This window comes from Petromyzon marinus, unplaced genomic scaffold, assembly GCF_048934315.1.
Source record: "Petromyzon marinus isolate PM22_M1 ecotype Great Lakes invasive population unplaced genomic scaffold, UKy_Petmar_22M1.pri1.0 PM_Scaffold_290, whole genome shotgun sequence".
Classification (NCBI taxonomy): Eukaryota; Metazoa; Chordata; class Hyperoartia; order Petromyzontiformes; family Petromyzontidae; genus Petromyzon; species Petromyzon marinus.
Genome location: NW_027423269.1, coordinates 16,679 through 42,805, shown reverse-complemented (window position 1 = coordinate 42,805; position 26,127 = coordinate 16,679). Strand labels below are relative to the sequence as shown.

General features: G+C 55.4%; 1 protein-coding gene across 1 annotated transcript in view; it reads left to right on the top strand.

The window, feature by feature from the left end:
• The window catches only part of LOC142923126 (neurofibromin-like), a gene marked incomplete at its 5' end in the record, with an annotated part of 108,664 nt that extends 82,788 nt beyond the window's left edge, over positions 1–25,876 (top strand). Inside the window, 5 exon segments of the mRNA XM_076064067.1 lie at positions 5,074–5,206; positions 7,510–7,660; positions 17,148–17,331; positions 22,666–22,787; positions 25,739–25,876. Of these exon segments, the coding sequence (XP_075920182.1) occupies positions 5,074–5,206; positions 7,510–7,660; positions 17,148–17,331; positions 22,666–22,787; positions 25,739–25,843 (695 nt within the window).
• Positions 25,877–26,127: the final 251 nt, after the last annotated feature.

Here is a 26,127-nt window from a genome sequence, read left to right as displayed (position 1 = left end):
TCGCTCACCCACTCGCTCACCCACTCGCTCAGCCGCTCACTCGCTCACCCAACCACTCACTCACCCAACCACTCACTCACCCACTCGCTCGCTCACCCAACCACTCGCTCACCCAACCACTCGCTCACCCAACCACTCGCTCACCTAACCACTCGCTCACCCAACCACTCGCTCACCCACTCGCTCAGTCATTCAGTCACTCAGTCACTCGCTCACTCACTCGCTCACCCACTCGCTCACCCACTCACTCACCCACTCACTCAGTCACTCGCTCACCCACTCGCTCACCCAACCACTCCCTCACCCACTCGTTCACCCAACCACTCGCTCACCCACTCGCTCACCCAACCACTCGCTCACCCAACCACTCGCTCACCCACTCACTCACCCACTCGCTCACCCACTCGCTCACCCAACCACTCGCTCACCCATTCGCTCACCCAACCACTCGCTCACCCACTCGCTCACCCAACCACTCGCTCACCCAACCACTCGCTCACCCACTCGCTCACCCAACCACTCGCTCACCCAACCACTCGCTCACCCAACCACTCGCTCACCCACTCGCTCACCCGCTCGCTCACCCACTCGCTCACTCGCTCACCCGCTCGCTCACCCACTCGCTCACCCACTCACTCACCCACTCACTCGCTCACCCGCTCGCTCACCCACTCGTTCACCCACTCACTCACCCACTCACTCACCCACTCACTCACTCACCCACTCGCTCAGTCATTCAGTCACTCAGTCTCTCACTCACCCCACCACTCGCTCACCCACTCGCTCACCCACTCGCTCACCCACTCACTCACCCACTCACTCACCCACTCGCTCACCCACTCGCTCACCCACTCGCTCACCCACTCGCTCACCCGCTCGCTCGCTCACCCACTCGCTCACCCGCTCGCTCACCCAACCACTCAGTCACTCAGTCACTCACTCGCTCACCCACTCGCTCACCCACTCGCTCACACGTTCGCTCACCCACTCGCTCACCCGCTCGCTCACCCGCTCGCTCACCCACTCGCTCACCCACTCGCTCACTCACCCACTCACCCACTCGCTCACCCACTCGCTCACCCACTCAGTCACTCAGTCACTCGCTCACCCGCTCGCTCACCCACTCGCTCACCCACTCGCTCACCCACTCGCTCACCCACTCACTCACCCCACCACTCGCTCACCCAACCACTCGCTCGCTCACCCACTCGCTCGCTCACCCACTCACTCGCTCACCCGCTCGCTCACCCACTCGCTCACCCACTCGCTCACCCACTCGCTCACTCGCTCACCCAACCACTCGCTCACCCAACCACTCGCTCACCCAACCACTCGCTCACCCACTCAGTCACTCAGTCACTCACTCACTCACTCAGTCACTCACTCACCCCACCACTCGCTCACCCACTCGCTCACCCAACCACTCGCTCGCTCACCCACTCGCTCGCTCACCCACTCGCTTGCTCACCCACTCGCTCGCTCACCCACTCGCTCACCCAACCACTCAGTCACTCAGTCACTCACTCACCCACTCACTCAGTCACTCACTCACCCACTCACTCAGTCACTCAGTCATCCGCTCACCCATTCGCTCACCCACTCGCTCGCTCACCCAACCACTCAGTCACTCAGTCACTCACCCAACCACTCGCTCGCTCACCCACTCGCTCAGTCACTCAGTCATCCGCTCACTCACTCGCTCACCCAACCACTCGCTCACCCACTCGCTCACCCACTCGCTCACCCAACCACTCGCTCGCTCACCCACTCGCTCACCCACTCGCTCAGCCGCTCACTCGCTCACCCAACCACTCACTCACCCAACCACTCACTCACCCACTCGCTCGCTCACCCAACCACTCGCTCACCCAACCACTCGCTCACCCAACCACTCGCTCACCTAACCACTCGCTCACCCAACCACTCGCTCACCCACTCAGTCACTCAGTCACTCACTCACTCGCTCACCCACTCGCTCAGTCATTCAGTCACTCAGTCACTCGCTCACTCACTCGCTCACCCACTCGCTCACCCACTCACTCACCCACTCACTCAGTCACTCGCTCACCCACTCGCTCACCCAACCACTCCCTCACCCACTCGTTCACCCAACCACTCGCTCACCCACTCGCTCACCCAACCACTCGCTCACCCAACCACTCGCTCACCCACTCACTCACCCACTCGCTCACCCACTCGCTCACCCAACCACTCGCTCACCCATTCGCTCACCCAACCACTCGCTCACCCACTCGCTCACCCAACCACTCGCTCACCCAACCACTCGCTCACCCAACCACTCGCTCACCCACTCGCTCACCCAACCACTCGCTCACCCAACCACTCGCTCACCCAACCACTCGCTCACCCACTCGCTCACCCAACCACTCGCTCACCCACTCGCTCAGTCATTCAGTCACTCACTCACTCACTCGCTCACCCACTCACTCACCCACTCACTCACTCAGTCACTCACTCACCCACTCACTCAGTCACTCAGTCATCCGCTCACCCACTCGCTCACTCGCTCACCCACTCACTCGCTCACCCACTCGCTCACCCACTCGCTCAGTCACTCAGTCACCCGCTCACCCACTCACTCAGTCACTCGCTCACCCACTCGCTCAGTCACTCAGTCACTCACCCACTCGCTCACCCACTCACCCACTCGCTCACCGGCTCGGTCACCCACTCACCCACTCACTCACACACTGACTCACTCACACACTGACTCACACACTCACCCACTCGCTCACCCACTCACTCACTCAGTCACTCACCCACTCGCTCACCCACTCACTCGCTCACCCACTCACTCACTTACCCACTCACTCGCTCACCCACTCACTCACACACTCAGTCACTCACTCAGTCACTCACTCAGTCACTCACCCACTCGCTCACCCACTCACTCACCCACTCACTCGCTCACCCACTCAGTCACTCAGTCACTCACACACTCACCCACTCACTCACACACTCACTCACACACACTCACTCGCTCACCGCCTTGCTCACCCACTCACCACCTCGCTCACCCATCTCGCCAGCCACTCACTCACACACTGGTGATGATAATGGTGATGTTGGTGGTGATGGTGATGATGGTGATGATGGTGCTGGTGATGATGGTGCTGGTGGTGATGATGATTGTGGTGATGGTGGTGATGATGGTGGTGATGGTGTTGATAACGGTGGTGGTGATGGTCTTGATGTTGATGATGGTGATGATGGTGGCGATGGTGATGATGGTGGTGATGGTGATGATGGTGGTGATAATGATGGTGGTGATGATGATAGTGATGGTGGTGATGGTGGTGATGATGATGATGGTGGTGATGGTGGTGATGGTGATGATGATGATGGTGGTGATGGTGATGGTGCTGATGGTGCTGATGGTGCTGGTGGTGATGATGATGATGGTGGTGATGATGATGGTGATGATGATGGTGGTGATGGTGATGATGGTAATGATGATGGTGGTGATGATGATGGTGATGGTGGTGATGATGATGGTGGTGATGGTGATGATGGTGATGATGATGGTGGTGATGATGATGGTGGTGATGGTGTTGATGATGGTCCTGATGGTGGTGATGGTGGTGGTGATGGTGGTGATGATGGTGGTGATGGTGTTGATGATGGTGGTGGTGATGGTGTTGATGGTGATGATGGTGGTGATGGTGATGATGGTGGTGATGGTGGTGATGATGATGATGTTGATGGTGGTGATGGTGGTGATGGTGATGATGATGATGGTGGTGATGGTGGTGATGGTGATGGTGGTGATGATGATGGTGGTGATGATGATGATGATGGTGATGATGATGGTGGTGATGATGGTGATGGTGGTGATGATGGTGATGGTGGTGATGGTGATCGTGGTGATGGTGGTAATGATGATTGTGATGGTGGTGATGGTGATGATGGTGGTGATGATGATAGTGATGGTGGTGATGGTGGTGATGATGATGATGGTGGTAATGATGATTGTGATGGTGGTGATGGTGATGATGGTGGTGATGATGATAGTGATGGTGGTGATGGTGGTGATGATGATGATGGTGGTGATGGTGGTGATGGTGGTGATGGTGGTGATGGTGGTGATGGTGATGGTGGTGATGATGGTGATGGTGGTGATGGTGGTGATGATGGTGATGATGATGATGGTGATGATGATGGTGGTGATGGTGGTGATGATGATGGTGGTGATGGTGGTGATGATGATGATGGTGGTGATGGTGGTGATGGTGATGATGATGGTGGTGATGTTGATGGTGGTGCTGGTGGTGATGATGATGATGATGGTGGTGATGTTGATGGTGGTGCTGGTGGTGATGATGATGATGATGGTGGTGATGGTGATGATGATGATGGTGGTGATGATTTTGATGATGGTGGTGGTGGTAATGATGATGGTGGTGATGGTGGTGGTGGTGATGGTGGTGATGATGGTGATGATGATGGTGGTGATGATGATGATGGTGGTGGTGGTGGTGATGGTGGTGATGATGGTGATGATGATGGTGATGATGATGATGATGGTGGTGGTGATGGTGGTGATGGTGGTGATGATGATGGTGGTGATGGTGATGATGGTGCTGGTGGTGATGATGGTGATGATGGTGGTGATGGTGATGATGGTGCTGGTGGTGATGATGGTGATGATGGTGGTGATGGTGATGATGGTGATGATGATGATGATGGTGATGATGGTGGTGGTGGTGATGATGGTGGTGGTGATGATGGTGGTGGTGATGATGGTGGTGGTGGTGATGATGGTGGTGGTGATGATGGTGGTGATGGTGATGATGGTGATGTTGATGATAATGATGATGATGGTGGTGGTGGTGATGATGGTGATGATGGTGGTGATGGTGATGATGGTGGTGATGGTGATGGTGGTGATGGTGGTGATGGTGGTGATGATGATGCTGGTGATGTTGATGATAATGATGATGATGGTGGTGATGGTGGTGATGATGGTGATGATGATGGTGATGATGATGGTGATGATGGTGATGATGGTGATGATGATGATGATGGTGGTGGTGGTGATGGTGGTGAGTGTAGCGCTCCTCACCGTCTCCGAGGAGGTGAGGAGTCGCTGTGGTCTCAAACACCGCAAGTCGCTCGTCCTCATGGAGAACTCCTTGGATACGGTCGCCATGGATACCTACAGCCCCATCATGGACCCCGTCTCCGGGTGAGTGGGGAGGGGGGATGTGGGCGGCCCCGCCCCCCGCGCCCGGCAACCGTTGCCGCGGTGACCGGAGCAACCCGGTTCCCCGTAGCAACCCCGGTATTTTGTCTCCATAGCAACCCCATGCACGCGGTCCCCCATGGCAACCCTGTACCTGGTCACCATAGCAACCCCGGTATTTTGTCTCCATAGCAACCCCGTGCACACGGTCCCCGTAGCATAGCAACCTGTGCACCCGTTCCCCCATAGCAACCCTGTACCTGGTCACCATAGCAACCCCGGTAGCTGGTCCCCATAGCAACGCTGTAATCGGTCTCCTTAGCAACCCTGAACCTGGGCCCCATAGCAACCACCCACCCGGGCCCGATAGCCACCCCGCTCCAGGTCTCCATAGCAACCCGGTAATTGGTTCCCATAGCAACCCTGCAACTGATTTCCATAGCAACCCTGCAACTGATTTCTATAGCAACCCTGCAACTGATTTCCATAGCAACCCTGCAACTGATTTCCATAGCAACCCTGCAACTGATTTCCATAGCAACCCTGCAACTGATTTCCATAGCAACCCTGAAAATGATTTCCATAGCAACCCTGCAACTGATTTCCATAGCAACCCTGCAACTGATTTCCATAGGAACCCTGAACGCTATCCCCTTCGGAACTACCCACTCATTTCCCATAACAACCACGCGCCCGTTTCCCATAGCAACCACCCACCTGGTCCCCATAGCAACCCTGCACCCAGTTCCCATAGCAACCCTGCACCTGGTTCCCATAGCAACCCTGCATTATGTCTCCATAGCAACCCTGCATCACGTCCCCATAGCAACCCTGTACCAGGTCCCCATAGCAACCCTGCATCAGGTCTCCATAGCAACCCTGCACCCGGTTCCCATAGCAACCATGCATCACTAAGGGGGGCGGACATCACCACGGTGACCGTTCCAGGCTAGGTGCAGGAGGAGGAGGTCACGGGACAGACCCAATCACCCAACCACTCACCACTCTACCAATCATCCACCTACCCACGAGCTCAACCACCCACCCACCCATCCAACCACCCACTCAACTACTCACCCACCTACCCACCCAACCACCCACCCACCCAACCACTCACCTAACCACCCACTCAACCACTCACTCACCTACCCACCCAACCACTCACCTACCTACTCACCCAACCACCCACCCAATCACCCACCCACCCAACCACTCACCCACCTACTCACCCAACCACCCACCCAACAACCCACCCACCCAACCACCCACCCACCTACCCACCCAACCACTCACCCACCTACTCACCCAACCACTCACCCACCCACCCAACCACTCACCCACCCAATCAACTACTCACCCACCCACCCAACCACTCACTCACCCACCCACCCAACCACTCACCCACCCAATTAACTACTCACCCACCCACCCAACCACTCACTCACCTACCCACCCAAGCACTCACCCACCCACCCAACCATTCACCCACCTACCCACCCACTCATCCACCAAACCACCCACCCACCCAACTACTCACCCACCTACCCACCCAACCACCCACCCAACCACCCACCTACCCACCCAACCACCCACCCACCTACCCACCCAACCACCCAGCCAACCACTCACCCACCCAATCAACCACTCACCTACCCACCCACCCAACCACTCACCCACCTACCCACCCAACCACCCAGCCAACCACTCAACCACCCAATCAACCACTCACCTACCCACCCACCCAACCATTCACCCACCCACTCGTTACCACCAGACTATTAAGAGGCTATGCGGGGGAACTTTGTCTTTGTGTGTGTCTGTGTGTGCGTGTCTGTATGTGTGTGTGTCTGTGTGTGTGTCTGTGTCTGTGTGTGTCTGTGTGTGCGTGTCTGTATGTGTGTGTGTGTCTGTGTGTGTGTCTGTGTGTGTGTGTGTCTGTGTGTGTCTGTGTGTGTGTGTCTGTGTGTGTCTGTGTGTGTGTGTGTCTGTGTGTGTGTGTGTGTGTCTGTGTGTGTGTGTCTGTGTGTGTGTCTGTGTGTGTGTGTGTCTGTGTGTGTGTCTGTGTGTGTGTGTGTCTGTGTGTGTGTCTGTGTGTCTGTGTGTGTCTGTGTGTGTGTGTGCGTGTCTGTGTGTGTCTGTGTGTGTGTGTGTGTGCGTGTCTGTATGTATGTATGTGTGTGTCTGTGTGTGTCTGTATGTGTGTGTCTGTGTGTGTCTGTGTGTGTGTGTCTGTGTGTGTGTGTCTGTGTGTGTGTCTGTGTGTGTGTCTGTGTGTGTGTGTCTGTGTGTGTGTCTGTGTGTGGCAGGGCTGTGCGTGGTGGTGGTGGTGGAGACAGTCAGACGTGGATGTCTCCCAAGGCGTCAATGCGTCACCTCATGGCCAGCTACCCAGCCATGGGGCAGATCAGCCCCAGGGCCCGCAAGTCAATGAGCCTGGACATGGGGCAGCCTTCACAAGTACACTCACCACTCACGCTCACCACTCACGCTCACCACTCACCCCTCACGCTCACCCCTCACCACTCACGCTCACCACTCACCACTCATGCTCACCACTCACGCTCACCCCTCACGCTCACCCCTCACGCTCACCGCTCACCCCTCACGCTCACCCCTCACGCTCACCCCTCACGCTCACCCCTCACGCTCACCCCTCACGCTCACCCCTCACGCTCACCACTCACGCTCACTCGCTCACCCCTCACGCTCACCACTCACTCTCACGCTCACCACTCACGCTCACCCCTCACGCTCACCACTCACGCTCACCCCTCACGCTCACCCCTCACGCTCACCCCTCACGCTCACTCGCTCACCCCTCACGCTCACCACTCACGCTCACCCCTCACGCTCACCCCTCACGCTCACCACTCACGCTCACCCCTCACGCTCACCCCTCACGCTCACCCCTCACGCTCACCCCTCACGCTCACCCCTCACGCTCACCCCTCACCCCTCACGCTCACCACTCACGCTCACCCCTCACACTCACCGCTCACCCCTCACGCTCACCACTCACGCTCACCCCTCACGCTCACCCCTCACGCTCACCCCTCACCCCTCACGCTCACCCCTCACGCTCACCCCTCAAGCTCACCCCTCACGCTCACCCCTCACGCTCACCCCTCACGCTCACCCCTCACGCTCACCGCTCACGCTCACCCCTCACGCTCACCCCTCACGCTCACCCCTCCCGCTCACCCCTCACGCTCACCGCTCACGCTCACCACTCAAGCTCACTCGCTCACCCCTCACGCTCACCCCTCAGCTCACCTCACGCTCACCTCACTCACCTCGAGTGACTGTGTGAGTGAGTGAGTGAGTGGGTGGGTGAGTGGGTGAGTGAGTGGGTGGGTGAGTGAGTGGGTGAGTGAGTGGGTGGGTGGGTGGGTGAGTGGGTGGGTGAGTGGGTGGGTGGGTGAGTGGGTGGGTGAGTGGGTGGGTGGGTGAGTGGGTGGGTGGGTGAGTGGGTGGGTGGGTGAGTGGGTGGGTGGGTAAGTCATTGGGTGGGTGGGTGAGTGAGTGAGTGTGAGAGTGACTGTGTGAGTGAAGGAGTGTGTTAGTGAGTGTGTGAGTGACTGAGTGTGTGTGTGACTGTGTGTGTGTGTGACTGTGTGTGTGTGTGTGTGACTGTGTGTGTGACTGTGTGTGTGTGTGACTGTGTGTGACTGTGTGTGTGTGACTGTGTGTGTGACTGTGTGTGACTGTGTGTGTGTGACTGTGTGTGTGTGACTGTGTGTGACTGTGTGTGACTTTGACTGTGTGACTGTGTGTGACTGTGTGTGTGTGACTGTGTGTGACTGTGACTGTGTGACTGTGTGTGTGACTGTGTGTGTGTGACTGACTGTGTGTGTGTGATCCAATTTCCGACCCCCAGGAACAGGTTCGCAGATTTGCTGAGCATTTCTGTGAGGTCCTGGGGGAGGGAAAATCCCTCAGCCAGGAAAACATCGTGGCACAAAGTGAGGATGACCCTGCTGAGGCTGCGGTGCCTCAAATATTGGATGAAGTCACCCCCTGTGAGTGGCTGGCTGAGGTGCCATCTGCTGAGGAAGTACTGAAGGCGATCCGGAGTCTGAGACCAGGAAAGGCAGCGGGCAGAGATGATCTCCCAAGTGAAATGCTGAGGGAGGGTGGCGTTTGTGCACAGACTGCCCTATATGACATCATAACAACAGTCTGGACCACTGGACGGGTTCCGCAGGATTGGAAGGATGCCCTGGTGGTCCCCCTTTTTAAGAAGGGGGACCGCACAGACTGTAACAACTACAGGGGCATCTCACTCCTCAGTGTGCCGGGAAAGGTCCTGGCAAGGATTATTCAGCATCGCCTTGCCAGGCACGCTGAGGAGAGGCTTGCGGAGCCCCAATGCGGTTTCAGGAAAGGGCGGTCCTGCACAGATGCCATATTTTCTGTCCGTCTGCTACAGCAGAGGTGTAGGGAATTCCAACAAGACCTACATCTCTGCTTTATTGACCTGGTCAAGGCCTATGATACCATCAGTAGGCCTGGGCTCTGGGTCGTTCTTCGTGCTTTTGGAGTACCTGACCCTCTGCTCACGATCATTAAGGACCTTCATGATGGTGAGCGGGCCCGGGTAAAACTACGTGGCCGGGAGTCAGAGCCATTCCCTGTACACCTTGGGGTGCGACAGGGATGTCCTCTGGCTCCCACATTATTTAACATCTATTTTGACCACGTAGTTCGTGAAGCCTTCAATAGCTGTACCGGGGGAATCTCCATATGGTACAGATATAATGGGAGGCTAATCGATGCCCGGGTGCGGTCAAGGGATGGCTCTCTATTGCTCAACCACGTTATGTATGCTGATGACTTGGTAATAGCTGCTCAGTCAGAGGAGGAGTTGGAGACGCTGCTGCTGAGACTGGAGCGTGCCACTAAGAGGTGGGGCCTTACCATCAGCCCCACCAAAACTAAGCACCTGCCTGGGTATTTTGTACCATCGGACACTCCACCCCCACAACTCCCAATCGGTGATGGGGCAGTTGTGGAGAGAGTGGGGAGTTTCCCATACCTGGACAGTGTGCTTATGACTGGCTCCAGTTTAACAGCAGAGGTCTCACTCCGAATCAGTCGAGCGGCAATATCTTTTCATCGGTTGCGTAACGCTGTGTGGAAGCTACCTGGTCTGTCGCTCCGCACTAAGCTTCAGGTCTTCTCGGCCACGGTCATTCCCTCCCTTCTCTACGCTTGCGAAACGTGGACCCCCCTAATGGAACATGTTCGCCGGTTAGAAACATTTAGGCTGGCCTGCCTACGATCCATCCTGGGTTTAACCAGACTGGATTGTGTGAGGAGCTCACAAATCCTTGAAAGATCTGGGCAGGGTCCCATCGGTGAGCTCCTCCGGCAGGCAAGGCTGCGATGGCTGGGTCATGTAGCCCGCATGCCCAGCCACCGCATGCCGAAACAGCTTTTGTTTGGCCGGATTGAGGGGGCTAAGCGGGCGCGGCACGGGCTAGAGAAGAGATGGAGTGATGTGGTACAGGAGGACGTGGAGCTGAGTGGACTTGCCGATGACTGGTACCAGCGGTGTCAAGATCGGCCTCTGTGGAGGAGGCTCGTGAAGGATGCTACTGGGCAGTTGGAGGCAGTCGCCCTCCAACAACAACGGAGGGCGGAGGAGCGACGCTCACAACAGCGAGCGGAGCGCCGGGTGGCTAAAGCACAGCAGGTTGGCACAGTAGGGGGCACAGGTGGTGCATCAGCCAGTCATCTCAGTCAGTCGACCCGTGGCACCTGGGTCTGCCCCGTGACCTCCTGCCAGCGGGCGTTCGACACTTCACGTGGCCTCAGGGTGCACATAGCCTGGCACAAGCGTCGTGGTGACGTCACCGCCACTTAGTGGCGAATGGCGGTTGTTGTTGTTGTGTGTGACTGTGTGACTGTGTGAGTGACTGTGTGTGTGTGACTGTGTGTGTGTGACTGTGTGTGTGTAACTGTGTGTGTGTGTGACTGTGTGTGTGTGACTGTGTGTGTGTGACTGTGTGTGTGTGACTGTGTGTGTGTGACTGTGTGTGTGTGACTGTGTGTGTAACTGTGTGTAAAGGAGAGCCGACAACAATGGTTGCAAGGGGGTTCGTTGTTTATCCCTCTGTTTTCATCCACACCTCTGAGTGACTGTGTGTGTGTGACTGTGTGTGTGTGTGACTGTGTGTGTGACTGTGTGTGTGTGTGACTGTGTGTGTGTGACTGTGTGTGTGTGACTGTGTGTGTGACTGTGTGTGTGTGTGTGTGACTGTGTGTGTGACTGTGTGTGTGACTGTGTGTGTGTGACTGTGTGTGTGTGACTGTGTGTGTGTGTGTGACTGTGTGTGTGACTGTGTGTGAGTGACTGTGTGTGTGTGACTGTGTGTGTGTGTGTGACTGTGTGTGAGTGACTGTGTGTGTGTGACTGTGTGTGTGTGACTGTGTGTCTGTGTGTGTGACTGTGTGTGAGTGTGTGTGTCTGTGTGTGTGACTGTGTGTGTGTGACTGTGTGTGTGTGACTGTGTGTGTGACTGTGTGTCTGTGTGTGTGACTGTGTGTGTGACTGTGTGTGTGTGACTGTGTGTGTGTGACTGTGTGTGTGTGACTGTGTGTGTGTGACTGTGTGTGTGTGTGTGACTGTGTGTGTGTGACTGTGTGTGTGACTGTGTGTGTGTCTGTGTGTGTGACTGTGTGTCTGTGTGTGTGACTGTGTGTGTGTGTGACTGTGTGTGTGTGTGACTGTGTGTGTGTGTGTGTGACTGTGTGTGTGTGTGACTGTGTGTGTGTGTGACTGTGTGTGTGTGACTGTGTGTGTGTGTGACTGTGTGTGTGTGACTGTGTGTGTGTGTGACTGTGTGTGTGACTGTGTGTGTGTGTGTGTGACTGTGTGTGTGTGTGTGACTGTGTGTGTGTGTGTGTCTGTGTGTGAGTGACTGTGTGTGGTGGGAATTGGTGGAAATCCTTCCCCTCGGTTCTGTCTATCCTAAGGCCCATTTAAGTCTCCCTGGGCCCCCCCCCCCTCCCCGACAGTGATGACCATCCTCAACCCCCCCCCCCCAACAACCATACAATCCAATACAACAAAATCAATTAACCGGGTCTGCCCGGTTCTCCAGCCGGAGTCCCGTAACAGCCCGGGCAACGGCCTCGACCGGCCCTTTCCGGCGTCGGTGCGGCTTCGGTGAGCGGCCAACCGGCACCTGAGGACGGTGTCGCCATGCCCTGGTCCCCTGCTCGCTAACAGCACTTGCCCCAACAGTCTGTTTAGGCTGCGCGGGGAATCTTTTGTCTTTGGAGTGGTACTGGTGGTGGCGGCGGTGGCGGTGGTGGCGGTGGCGGTGGTGGCGATGGTGGTGGTGGTGATGGATTATTAATAGACACAGGAGGAATCCGATGGGCTGTGAAGCTCTTTCCTCAGACGGTCCAGTCAGGGCACGGCCAACAAAATCTCACGCACGACGTTTCGGCCGCAAAGCACAAGCGCCCTTCGGCAGGTGAAGGCCGCTTGTGGTGCGGTTAAGCCGCTCAACCAGCCCTGTCGGCGGTCTGGGGATGATACGGAGATGTTCGGACCTTTTGAGTGCCCGGGATAGAGCTTAGTAGACGTCCTCCGATCGATAGTTGTGCGGAGAAATTCCTGCCTCGGTCCGCGAACGGCCCGCGCCGTCGGCCAACTCTTTACAGCGGTCCCCAGGATGTTCCAACGCGACCAATTCGTTGACCCCGGTCACCGTGATGGGCCCCGCCCGGCTTACGCGGGGGGACTGTGGCTCCCGCCGCGGTCGTTGGACGCAAGGTCATAGCGAGACCCATCGGTGCACGTCAGCGGTCGTGCCTGGCCAAAAGTACCGACCCTGCAATGGTCCTACCAGACGGTCTCGTCCCCTTCACCCGATGAAGGCCGCTTGTGTTGCGGCCGAAACGTCGTGAGAACATTCATTGCGTTCTTTTATTTTATCAGTTCATTATTTTATTCTCATTCTTACGTGGTGGTGGTGACTTTTACCGAAAGAACCAAAGAAGATGAATCCGTGCAGTCACGAAAGCTTCAAATCGAAATTGAACCGCCTCTGCGGAGAGGGATTCCACACCACCTTAAGATCATTCAACAGACTCCGGGATAAGAAGGCTCAACTAATCGAGTCTCTCAACCTTTCTGAAGAGATGCCGCGACTCTAAGGTAATACCAACCGCATTTACACTAACCTAAATTATATGCTAATTCCTTTGTCAAGGCTCTTTGTTCCTCTCACAGCTTAAAGGTCGCGATCTGAGCGTGGCTTTGTTCACTCCAGCGCTGTCCTCCAGACAGTCTCGTCCCCTTCACCCGATGAAGGCCGCTTGTGTTGCGGCCGAAACGTCGTGAGAGCATTAATGCGTTCTTTTATTTTATCAATTCATTATTTTATTCTCATTCTTACGTGGTGACTTGACCGAAAGAACAAAAGAAGACGTGCCCAGTGTCTTCCGCCACCGCCAGGCGCAGCAGCCGGCGGTGGCCAGCTGGCCCGAAGGCTGGCGTCCGGTGTCCAGGATTAGCCGCTGGAATGCCCCCTCTTCCCGATGGGCCCCAGTGAAACCTCTGGTTGTTCGCCCGCCAGCACGTGCGAGGGCTTTCGCAATGGTTGCGAAGTTGGGTGCAAAGCGGCGGCAGTAGGACACGAACCCCGCGAACCCGCGAGCCTCCGGAACCTTTGTGGGAACGGCCCAGGCACCCCTCACGCAGGCCATCTTTACCGGCTCTGTAGCCACTCCAGACTCACGGACGACGTGGCCCCGAGTCCCTTTTGCTCGAGCCTCAGGGTTCGCGTTCCGGAACCGCAGGAATGCCTGACGCAATCGGTCGATGTGTTCCTCGAATGATCGGCTCATGGACAACGACGTCGTTGCAGGTAGATGAGGCACGTTTCCCATCGGAGGGCCTGCCAAGGCCAACTCCGTTAAGCGTCGGAACGTCGCCGGATGCAGCCTGGAGGCCCATAGGCAGGCAGTTGAAATATTTTGCTCCTGCCCGGTGCATCCAGTGAGTCGTCGCCTGCCTGGAGGTGTGTCAGCACCTGAAAGAATGAACGGACGCTGGTCCCTCTGGACAGTGGTTTTGGCACCCCACCAGGGCGTGGCGATCGATCGGTGGCGGCTGGCGACGCCGGAGGCACCAGGATGGAGTGAGTCCGGCCGGGCAGTCACGACGGAGGGGCCGATATCGCAGCGGAATCGGCATCTGGCCTGTCCCGGGGGGAATGGAGACGGGGGGGGGGCCCCCTTGTTGCCCTGCATGCGGAGGATCCGCGGGGGGCCCCCGGCCCCCTCCTCTGTTGGCTCCCTTCCACCGGGGGGATTCTTGTTCGTGGACCGCTGCGGATCCCACCGCTGCCACCAGATGCGAAGGAGAGGCGACAACAATGGTTGCAAGGCGGGGGGGGCGGGGGGGTGGTTTCGGTGTTTGTTGCTCCGTTTTCATCCACACCTGTGTGTGTGACTGTGTGTGTGTGACTGTGTGTGTGTGTGACTGTGTGTGTGACTGTGTGTGTGTGTGTGACTGTGTGTGTGTGTGACTGTGTGTGTGTGTGACTGTGTGTGACTGTGTGTGTGTGTGAGACTGTGTGTGTGTGAGACTGTGTGTGTGTGAGTGACTGTGTGTGTGAGTGACTGTGTGTGTGAGTGACTGTGTGTGTGAGACTGTGTGTGTGAGACTGTGTGTGTGTGTGTGACTGTGTGTGTGACTGTGTGTGTGTGTGTGTGACTGTGTGTGTGTGTGACTGTGTGTGTGTGTGTGACTGTGTGTGTGTGTGTGACTGTGTGTGTGTGTGACTGTGTGTGTGTGTGTGACTGTGTGTGTGTGTGACTGTGTGTGTGTGTGTGACTGTGTGTGTGTGTGTGTCTGTGTGTGTGTGTGACTGTGTGTGTGTGTGACTGTGTGAGTGTGTGACTGTGTGTGTGTGTGACTGTGTGTGTGTGTGACTGTGTGTGTGTGTGACTGTGTGTGTGTGTGTGTGACTGTGTGTGTGTGTGACTGTGTGTGTGTGTGTGTCTGTGTGTGTGTGTGACTGTGTGTGTGTGTGACTGTGTGAGTGTGTGACTGTGTGTGTGTGTGACTGTGTGTGTGTGTGTGACTGTGTGAGTGTGTGTGACTGTGTGAGTGTGTGACTGTGTGTGTGACTGTGTGTGTGACTGTGTGTGTGTGACTGTGTGTGTGTGACTGTGTGTGTGTGTGACTGTGTGTGTGTGTGACTGTGTGTGTGTGTGTGACTGTGTGTGTGACTGTGTGTGTGTGTGACTGTGTGTGTGTGTGTGTGACTGTGTGTGTGTGTGACTGTGTGAGTGTGTGACTGTGTGTGTGTGTGACTGTGTGTGTGTGTGACTGTGTGTGTGACTGTGTGTGTGTGTGACTGTGTGTGTGTGTGAGACTGTGTGTGTGTGACTGTGTGTGTGTGTGAGTGACTGTGTGTGTGTGACTGTGTGTGTGTGTGACTGTGTGTGTGTGTGACTGTGTGTGTGTGACTGTGTGTGTGTGTGACTGTGTGTGTGTGTGACTGTGTGTGTGTGTGTGTGACTGTGTGTGTGTGTGACTGTGTGTGTGTGTGTGTCTGTGTGTGTGTGTGTGACTGTGTGTGTGTGTGACTGTGTGTGTGTGTGACTGTGTGTGTGTCTGTGACTGTGTGTGTGTGTCACTGTGTGTGTGTGTCACTGTGTGTGTGTGTCACTGTGTGTGTGTGTTAGTGACTGTGTGTGTGACTGTGTGTGTGAGACTGTGTGTGACTGTGTGTGTGTGACTGTGTGTGTGTGACTGTGTGTGTGTGTGTGACTGTGTGTGTGTGTCTGTGTGTGTGTGTGTGACTGTGTGTGTGTTTGAGTGACTGTGTGTGTGTGTGTCTGTGTGTGTGTGACTGTGTGTGTGTGACTGTGTGTGTGTGTGTGTGACTGTGTGTGTGTGTCTGTGTGTGTGTGTGTGACTTTGTGTGTGTTTGAGTGACTGTGTGTGTGTGAGTGACTGTGTGTGTGTGTGTGACTGTGTGTGTGTGAGTGACTGTGTGTGTGTGACTGTGTGTGTGAGTGACTGTGTGTGTGTGACTGTGTGTGTGTGTGAGTGACTGTGTGTGTGTGTGACTGTGTGTGTGTCTGTGACTGTGTGTGTGTGTGTGACTGTGTGTGTGTGTGACTGTGTGTGTGTCTGTGACTGTGTGTGTGTGTCACTGTGTGTGTGTGTCACTGTGTGTGTGTGTCTGTGTGTGTGTGTGTGACTGTGTGTGTGTTTGAGTGACTGTGTGTGCGACTGTGTGTGTGAGACTGTGTGTGACTGTGTGTGTGTGACTGTGTGTGTGTGTGTGTGACTGTGTGTGTGTGTCTGTGTGTGTGTGTGTGTGACTTTGTGTGTGTTTGAGTGACTGTGTGTGTGTGAGTGACTGTGTGTGTGTGTGACTGTGTGTGTGTGAGTGACTGTGTGTGTGTGTGACTGTGTGTGTGAGTGACTGTGTGTGTGTGTGACTGTGTGTGTGTGTGAGTGACTGTGTCTGTGTGTGTGTGACTGTGTGTGTGTGTGAGTGACTGTGTGTGTGTGTGACTGTGTGTGTGTGTGTCTGTGTGTGTGTGTGAGTGACTGTGTCTGTGTGTGTGTGTGACTGTGTGTGTGTGAGTGACTGTGTGTGTGACTGTGTGTGTGTGTGTGACTGTGTGTGTGTGTGTGTGACTGTGTGTGTGTGTGTGTGACTGTGTGTGTGTGTGACTGTGTGTGTGTGTGTGTGACTGTGTGTGTGTGTGTGTGTCTGTGTGTGTGACTGTGTGTGTGTGTGTGACTGTGTGTGTGTGTGACTGTGTGTGTGACTGTCTGTGTGTGTGTGTGACTGTGTGTGTGTGTGACTGTGTGTGTGTGTGACTGTGTGTGTGTGACTGTGTGTGTGACTGTCTGTGTGTGTGTGTGTGACTGTGTGTGTGTGTGTCTGCGCGTCTCCGGCAGGCCAACTCTAAGAAGATGCTTGGCAGCAGGAAGAGTTTTGACCACCTGCTGTCCGACAACAGCAACAGCAGCAGCAGCTCCTGCTGCTCCAAGCCGCACAAGCGACAGGAGAGCGACGTCACCGGCGGTGCGGTCACCACACCGCCCAAGATGCGCAAAGTGGGCGAGCCTCACTACAAGCCCGGTGAGACGCTCACCGGGACGCTCACCGGGACGCTCACCGGGACGCTCACCGGGACGCTCACCGGGACGCTCACTGGCACGCTCACCGACACGCTCACCGGGACACTCACCAGGACACTCACAAGACACCAGGATGCTCACCGGCACGCTCACCGGGACGCTCACCGGGACACTCACAAGACACTCACCAGGATACTCACCGGGACACTCACCAGGATACTCACCAGGACACTCACCAGGACACTCACCAGGATACTCACCGGGACACTCACAAGACACTCACCAGGATACTCACCGGCACGCTCACCAGGACACTCACCAGGATACTCACCGGCACACTCACCGGGACGCTCACCGGGACGCTCACCGGGACGCTCACCGGGACACTCACCGGGACGCTCACCAGGATGCTCACCGGGACACTCACCGGGACGCTCACCGGCACGCTCACCGGGACACTCACCAGGACGCTCACCGGGACACTCACTGAGACACCAGGACACTCACCAGGACGCTCACCGGGACGCTCACCGGGACACTCACCGGGACGCTCACCGGGACGCTCACCGGGACGCTCACCGGGACACTCACCGGGACGCTCACCGGGACGCTCACCAGGACGCTCATGAGACGCTCACCAGGACGCTCACCGGGACGCTCACCGGGACGCTCACCAGGACGCTCACCGGGACGCTCACCGGGACACTCACCGGGACGCTCACCGGGACACTCACTGAGACACCAGGACACTCACCAGGACGCTCACCGAGACACTCACCGGGACACTCACCGGGACACTCACCGAGACGCTCACCGGATGCTCGCTGATCCGCTCTATCACCTTCACACTCACTCAGTGCGTCTCCCAGCCCTACCTACTCACTCACTCACTGTGCGTGGTGTGTGTGTGGTGTGTGTGTGTGGTGTGTGTGTGGTGTATGTGTGGTGTGTGTGTGGTGTGTGTGGTGTGTGGTGTGTGTGTGTGGTGTGGTGTGTGTGTGGTGTGTGTGGTGTGTGTGTGGTGTGTGGTGTGTGTGGTGTGTGTGGTGTGTGTGTGGTGTGTGTGGTGTGTGTGGTGTGTGTGGTGTGTGTGTGTGTGGTGTGTGTGTGGTGTGTGTGTGGTGTGTGTGTGGTGTGTGTGGTGTGTGTGTGGTGTGTGTGTGGTGTGTGTGGTGTGTGGTGTGTGTGGTGTGTGTGTGGTGCGTGGTGTGTGGTGTGTGTGTGGTGTGTGTGTGTGGTGTGTGTGTCTGGTATGTGGTGTGTGGTGTGTGTGTGGTGTGTGTGGTGTGTGTGTGGTGTGTGTGTGGTGTGTGTGTGTGTGTGTTTGGTGTGTGTGTGGTGTGTGTGTGTGGTGTGTGTGGTGTGTGTGGTGTGTGTGGTGTGGTGTGTGTGTGTGTGGTGTGTGGTGTGTGTGTGTGTGGTGTGTGTGGTGTGGGTGTGGGTGTGTGTGTGTGTGGTGTATGTGTGTGTGTGGTGTGTGTATGTGTGTGTGGTGTGTGTGTGTGGTGTGTGTATGTGTGGTGTGTGTGTGGTGTGTGTGGTGTGTGTGGTGTGTGTGTGTGGTGTGTGTGTGTGGTGTGTGTGTGTGTGTGGTGTGTGTGTGGTGTGTTTGTGTGGTGTGTGTGCGTGGTGTGTGTGACTGTGTGTGACTGTGTGTGTATGTGTGACTGTGTGTGTGATGTGTGTGTGGTGGGTGTGTGTGTGTGTGAGACTGTGTGGTGTGTGTGTATGTGTGTGTGTGACTGTGTGTGTGTGACTGTGTGTGTGTGACTGTGTGCTGTGTGTATGTGTGTGACTGTGTGTATGTGTGTGTGTATGGTGTGTGACTGTGTATGTATGTGTATGTGTGACTGTATGTGTGACTGTATGTGACTGTGTGACTGTGTGACTGTATGTGACTGTGTGACTGTATGTGTGACTGTGTGACTGTATGTGACTGTGTGACTGTATGTGTGACTGTGTGTGTGACTGTGTGTGTGACTGTGTGTGTGACTGTGTGTGACTGTGTGTGTGTGACTGACTGTGTGACTGTGTGTGACTGTGTGACTGTGTGTGACTGTGTGACTGTGTGACTGTATGTATGTGTGACTGTATGTATGTGTGACTGTATATGTGTGTGTGACTGTGTGACTGTGTGTGACTGTGTGACTGTGTGTGTATGGTGTGTGTGTGTATGTATGTGTGACTGTGTGACTGTGTGTGACTGTGTGTGTGACTGTGTGACTGTATGTATGTGTGACTGTATATGTGTGTGTGACTGTGTGACTGTGTGTGACTGTCTGTGTGACTGTGTGTGACTGACTGTGTGACTGTATGTGACTGTGTGTGTGTGTGTGACTGTATGTGTGACTGTGTATGGTGTATGTATGTGACTGTGTGACTGTGTGACTGTATGTATGTGTGACTGTATATGTGTGTGTGACTGTGTGACTGTGTGTGACTGTGTGTGTGACTGTGTGTGACTGTGTGTGTGTGTGTGACTGTGTGACTGTGTGTGACTGTGTGACTGTATGTATGTGTGACTGTATATGTGTGTGTGACTGTGTGACTGTGTGTGTGACTGTGTGTGACTGACTGTGTGTGACTGTGTGTGTGACTGTGTGTGACTGTCTGTGTGTGTGACTGTGTGACTGTGTGACTGTGTGTGTGACTGTGTGTGACTGTGTATGTGTGACTGTATGTGTGACTGTATATGTATGTGTGACTGTGTGTGTGACTGTGTGTGACTGTGTGTGACTGACTGTGTGTGACTGTATGTGACTGACTGTGTGTGACTGTATGACTGTGTGTGACTGTGTGTGACTGACTGTGTGTGTGTGTGCTGTGAACACCCCCAGACCCCCACTGTGTGTGACTGTGTGTGACTGTGTGTGTGACTGTATGTGTGACTGTGTGTGACTGTGTGTGATTGACTGTGTGTGTGTGTGACTGTGTGTGACTGTGTGTGACTGTGTGTGACTGACTGTGTGTGTGTGTGACTGTGTGTGTGTGTGACTGTGTGTGTGTGTGACTGTGTGTGACTGTGTGTGTGTGACTGTGTGTGTGTGACTGTGTGTGACTGTGTGTGTGACTGTGTGACTGTGTGTGACTGTGTATGTGTGACTGTATATGACTGTGTGACTGTGTGTGACTGTGTGTGACTGTGTGTGTGTATGTGTGTGTGACTGTGTGACTGTGTGTGACTGTATATGTATGTGTGACTGTATGACTGTGTGACTGTGTGTGTGTGTGTGTGACTGTGTGTGACTGTGTGTGACTGACTGTGTGTGTGACTGTGTGACTGTGTGTGACTGTATATGTATGTGTGACTGTATGACTGTGTGACTGTGTGTGTGTGTGACTGTGTGTGCCTGTGTGTGTGTGACTGTGTGTGTGTGTGTGACTGTGTGTGTGTGACTGTGTGTGTGTGTGACTGTGTGTGTGACTGTGTGTGTGTGTGACTGTGTGTGACTGTGTGTGTGTGACTGTGTGACTGACTGTGTGTGTGTATGACTGTGTGTGACTGTGTGTGACTGTGTGTGACTGTGTATGTGACTGTGTGACTGACTGTGTGTGTGTGACTGACTGTGTGTGTGTGACTGTGTGTGACTGACTGTGTGTGTGTGTATGTGTCTGTGTGTGTGACTGTGTGTGACTGACTGACTGTGTGGTGCTGTGAACACCCCCAGACCCCCACTGTGTGTGACTGTGTGTGACTGTGTGTATGTGTGACTGTATATGTATGTGTGACTGTGTGTGACTGTGTGTGTGTGACTGTGTGTGTGTGACTGACTGTGTGTGTATGTGTGACTGTGTGTGACTGTGTGTGACTGTGTATGTGTGACTGTGTGTGACTGTGTGTGACTGTATGACTGTGTGTGTATGTGTGTGTGTGACTGTGTGTGACTGTATGACTGTGTGTGTATGTGTGTGTGTGACTGTGTGTGACTGTATGTGACTGTGTGTGACTGTGTGTGACTGACTGTGTGTGTGTGACTGTGTGTGACTGTGTGTGACTCTGTGTGACTGACTGTGTGTGTGTGACTGTGTGTGACTGTATATGTGTGTGTGACTGTGTGTGACTGACTGTGTGTGTGTGTGACTGACTGTGTGTGTGTATGACTGTGTGACTGTGTGTGTATGACTGTGTGACTGTGTGTGACTGTATATGTGTGACTGACTGTGTGTGTGTGTGACTGTGTGTGACTGACTGTGTGTGTGTATGACTGTGTGACTGTGTGTGTATGACTGTGTGACTGTGTGTGACTGTATATGTGTGACTGACTGTGTGTGTGTATGACTGTGTGACTGTGTGTGTATGACTGTGTGACTGTGTGTGACTGTATATGTGTGACTGACTGTGTGTGTGTGTGACTGTGTGTGACTGACTGTGTGTGTGTATGACTGTGTGACTGTGTGTGTATGACTGTGTGACTGTGTGTGACTGTGTGTGACTGTGTGTGTGTGACTGTGTGTGACTGTATGACTGTGTGTGACTGTGTGTGACTGTGTGTGTGTGTGACTGTGTGTGTGACTGTGTGTGACTGTGTGTGTGTGTGACTGTGTGTGTGACTGTGTGTGACTGACTGTGTGTGTGTGACTGTGTGTGACTGTGTGTGACTGTGTGTGCTGTGTGTGACTGTGTGTGACTGTGTGTGACTGTATGACTGTGTGTGACTGACTGTATGACTGTGTGTGACTGTGTGTGTGTGACTGTGTGTGACTGTGTGTGACTGTATGACTGTGTGTGACTGACTGTATGACTGTGTGTGACTGTGTGTGTGTGACTGTGTGTATGTGTGACTGTGTGTGACTGTGTGTGACTGTGTGTGACTGTATGACTGTGTGTGTATGTGTGTGTGTGACTGTGTGTGACTGTATGACTGTGTGTGACTGTATATGTGTGTGTGACTGTGTGTGACTGACTGTGTGTGTGTGTATGTGTCTGTGTGTGTGACTGTGTGTGACTGACTGTGTGTGACTGTATATGTGTGTGTGACTGTGTGTGACTGACTGTGTGTGTGTGTATGTGTCTGTGTGTGTGACTGTGTGTGACTGACTGTGTGTGACTGTATATGTGTGTGTGACTGTGTGTGACTGTGTGACTGTGTGTGACTGACTGTGTGTGACTGTGTGTGACTGACTGTGTGTTTATGTGTGACTGTATATGTGTGTGTGACTGTGTGACTGTGTGTGACTGTGTGTATGTGTGACTGTGTGTGACTGACTGTGTGTGACTGTATGACTGTGTGTGACTGTGTGACTGTGTGTGACTGTGTGTGACTGTGTGTGTGACTGTATGACTGTGTGTGACTGTGTGTGACTGACTGTGTGTGTGTGCTGTGAACACCCCCAGACCCCCACTGTGTGTCCCAGCCTCCGCACCTGCGCAAGTTGTCCACGTCCGAGGCCAACGTCCTCCTGGACGAAGAGATCCTCACTGACACGCGGTGCCAGGCCCTCCTGCTCACCGTGCTGGTGAGCGTCACGCTCACCACACGCTCACCACCACGCTCACCCACACGCTCACCACCACGCTCACCACCACGCTCACCACACACTCACCCATACGCTCGCCCACACGCTCACCACCACACTCACCACCACTCACAACCACGCTCGCCACATGCTCACCACACACTCACCCACACACTCACCCACACGCTCACCACACGCTCACCCACACGCTCACCACACGCTCACCACCACACTCGCCACACGCTCACCACTACACCCACCACACACTCACCACCACACTCACCCACACGCTCACAACCACACTCACCACACGCTCACCACACGCTCACCACCACGCTCACCCGCACGCTCACCCGCATGCTCGCCCACACGCTCACCACCACGCTCACCACACACTCACAACCACACTCACCACACGCTCACCACACGCTCACCACCACACTCACCACCACTCACAACCACGCTCGCCACACGCTCACCCACTCGCTCACCCACACACTCACCACCACACTCACAACCACTCACAACCACGCTCGCCACACGCTCACCGTGCTGGTGAGCGTCACGCTCACCACACGCTCACCACCACACTCACAACCACGCTCGCCACTACACTCACCACCACACTCACCACCGCTCACAACCACACTCACAACCACGCTCACCCACACGCTCACCACATGCTCACCACACGCTCACCACACGCTCACCCACACGCTCACCCACACACTCACCACCACTCACAACCACACTCACCCACACGCTCACCGTGCTGGTGAGCGTCACGCTCACCACACGCTCACCCACACGCTCACCACCACTCACAACCACACTCGCCACACGCTCACCACACACTCACCCACACACTCACCCACACGCTCACCACACACTCACCCACACGCTCACCACACGCTCACCCACACGCTCACCACCACTCACAACCACACTCACCACCACTCACAACCACGCTCGCCACACGCTCACCACCACGCTCACCACCACACTCACCACCACTCACAACCACTCACAACCACTCACAACCACGCTCGCCACACGCTCACCGTGCTGGTGAGCGTCACGCTCACCACACGCTCACCACCACACTCACCCGCACGCTCACCCACACGCTCGCCCACACGCTCACCACCACACTCACCACCACTCACAACCACACTCACCGTGCTGGTGAGCGTCACGCTCACCACACTCTCACCACCACGCTCACCACCACACTCGCCACCACACTCACCACCACGCTCACCACCACTCACAACCACGCTCGCCACACGCTCACCCACTCGCTCACCCACACGCTCGCCCACACGCTCACCACCACACTCACCACCGCTCACAACCACACTCACCACCACACTCACCACCACTCACAACCACACTCACAACCATGCTCACCCACACGCTCGCCCACACGCTCACCACACACTCACAACCACGCTCGCCACATGCTCACCACTACACTCACCACCACACTCACCACCACACTCACCCGCACGCTCACCCGCACGCTCACCACCACGCTCACCCACACGCTCACCACACGCTCACCACCACACTCACAACCACACTCACCCACACGCTCGCCCACACGCTCGCCCACACGCTCACCACTACACTCACCACTACTCACCACTACACTCACCACCACTCACAACCACACTCACCACCACTCACAACCACACTCACCACCACACTCACCACCACACTCACCACCACTCACAACCACACTCGCCACTACACTCACCACCACACTCACCACCACTCACAACCACACTCACCGTGCTGGTGAGCGTCACGCTCACCACACGCTCACCACCACGCTCACCACCACTCACAACCACGCTCGCCACACGCTCACCACCACACTCACCACTCACTCATCACCACACTCACCACCACTCACAACCACACTCATCACCACACTCACCACTACACTCACCACACGCTCACCACACGCTCACCACACGCTCGCCACATGCTCACCACCACACTCACCACCACTCACAACCACGCTCGCCACACGCTCACCCACTCGCTCACCCACTCGCTCACCCACACGCTCGCCCACACGCTCACCCACACGCTCACCACACGCTCACTACACGCTCACCGTGTTGGTGAGCGTCACGCTCACCACACGCTCACCACTCACTCATCACACGCTCACCACACGCTCACCACACGCTCACCCACATGCTCACCACACGCTCACCCACACACTCGCCCACACGCTCACCCACACGCTCGCCCACACGCTCACCCACACGCTCACCACACACTCACCCACATGCTCAGCACACACTCACCACACACTCACCACACGCTCACCACACACTCACCCACATGCTCACCACACGCTCACCACACACTCACCCACATGCTCATCACACACTCACCACACACTCACTACACGCTCACACTCACGCTCACCACACGCCCACCACACGCTCACCTCACGCTCACCCACATGCTCATCACACACTCACCACACACTCACCACTCATTCACCACACACTCACCACACACTCACCACTCACTCACCACTCACTCACCACACACTCACCCCACACGCTCACCACACTCACCACACACCACTCACTCACCACTACACTCACCACTTCATCACCCAATGCCTCACTTCTCTGTGTGTGTTTGTGTGTGTGTCTGTGTCTGTGTGTGTGTGTGTCTGTGTATGTGTGTGTGTGTGACTGTGTGTGTGTCTGTGTGTGTGTCTGCATGTGTATGTGTGTGTGTATATGTGTGTGTGTATATGTGTGTGTGTGTCTGTGTGTGTGTCTGTGTGTGTATGTGTGTGTCTGTATGTGTGTGTGTGTGTGTCTGTGTGTGTGTGTGTGTCTGTGTGTGTGTGTGTGTGTATGTGTCTGTGTGTGTCTGTGTGTATGTATGTGTGTGTGTGTGTCACTGTGTGTGTGCAGGCGACGCTGGTGAAGTACACGCAGGATGAGTTTGAGCAGCGAGTCCTCTACGAGTACCTGGCGGAGGCGAGCCTCGTGTTCCCACGTGTCTTCCCTGTCGTGTGAGACTCTCACACACACACACAGTCACACACACACACACAGAGACTCTCACACACAGACACTCACAGACTCACACACACACTCACAGAGACTCTCACACTCACACACAGAGAGGCGAGCCTCGTGTTCCCACGTGTCTTCCCTGTCGTGTGAGTGTCACACACTCACACAGAGATACACTCACACACTCACACACTCACTCACACACACACTCACACACACTCACAGAGATACACACACACACTCACACACTCACACACACACACAGACACACACACTCACAGAGA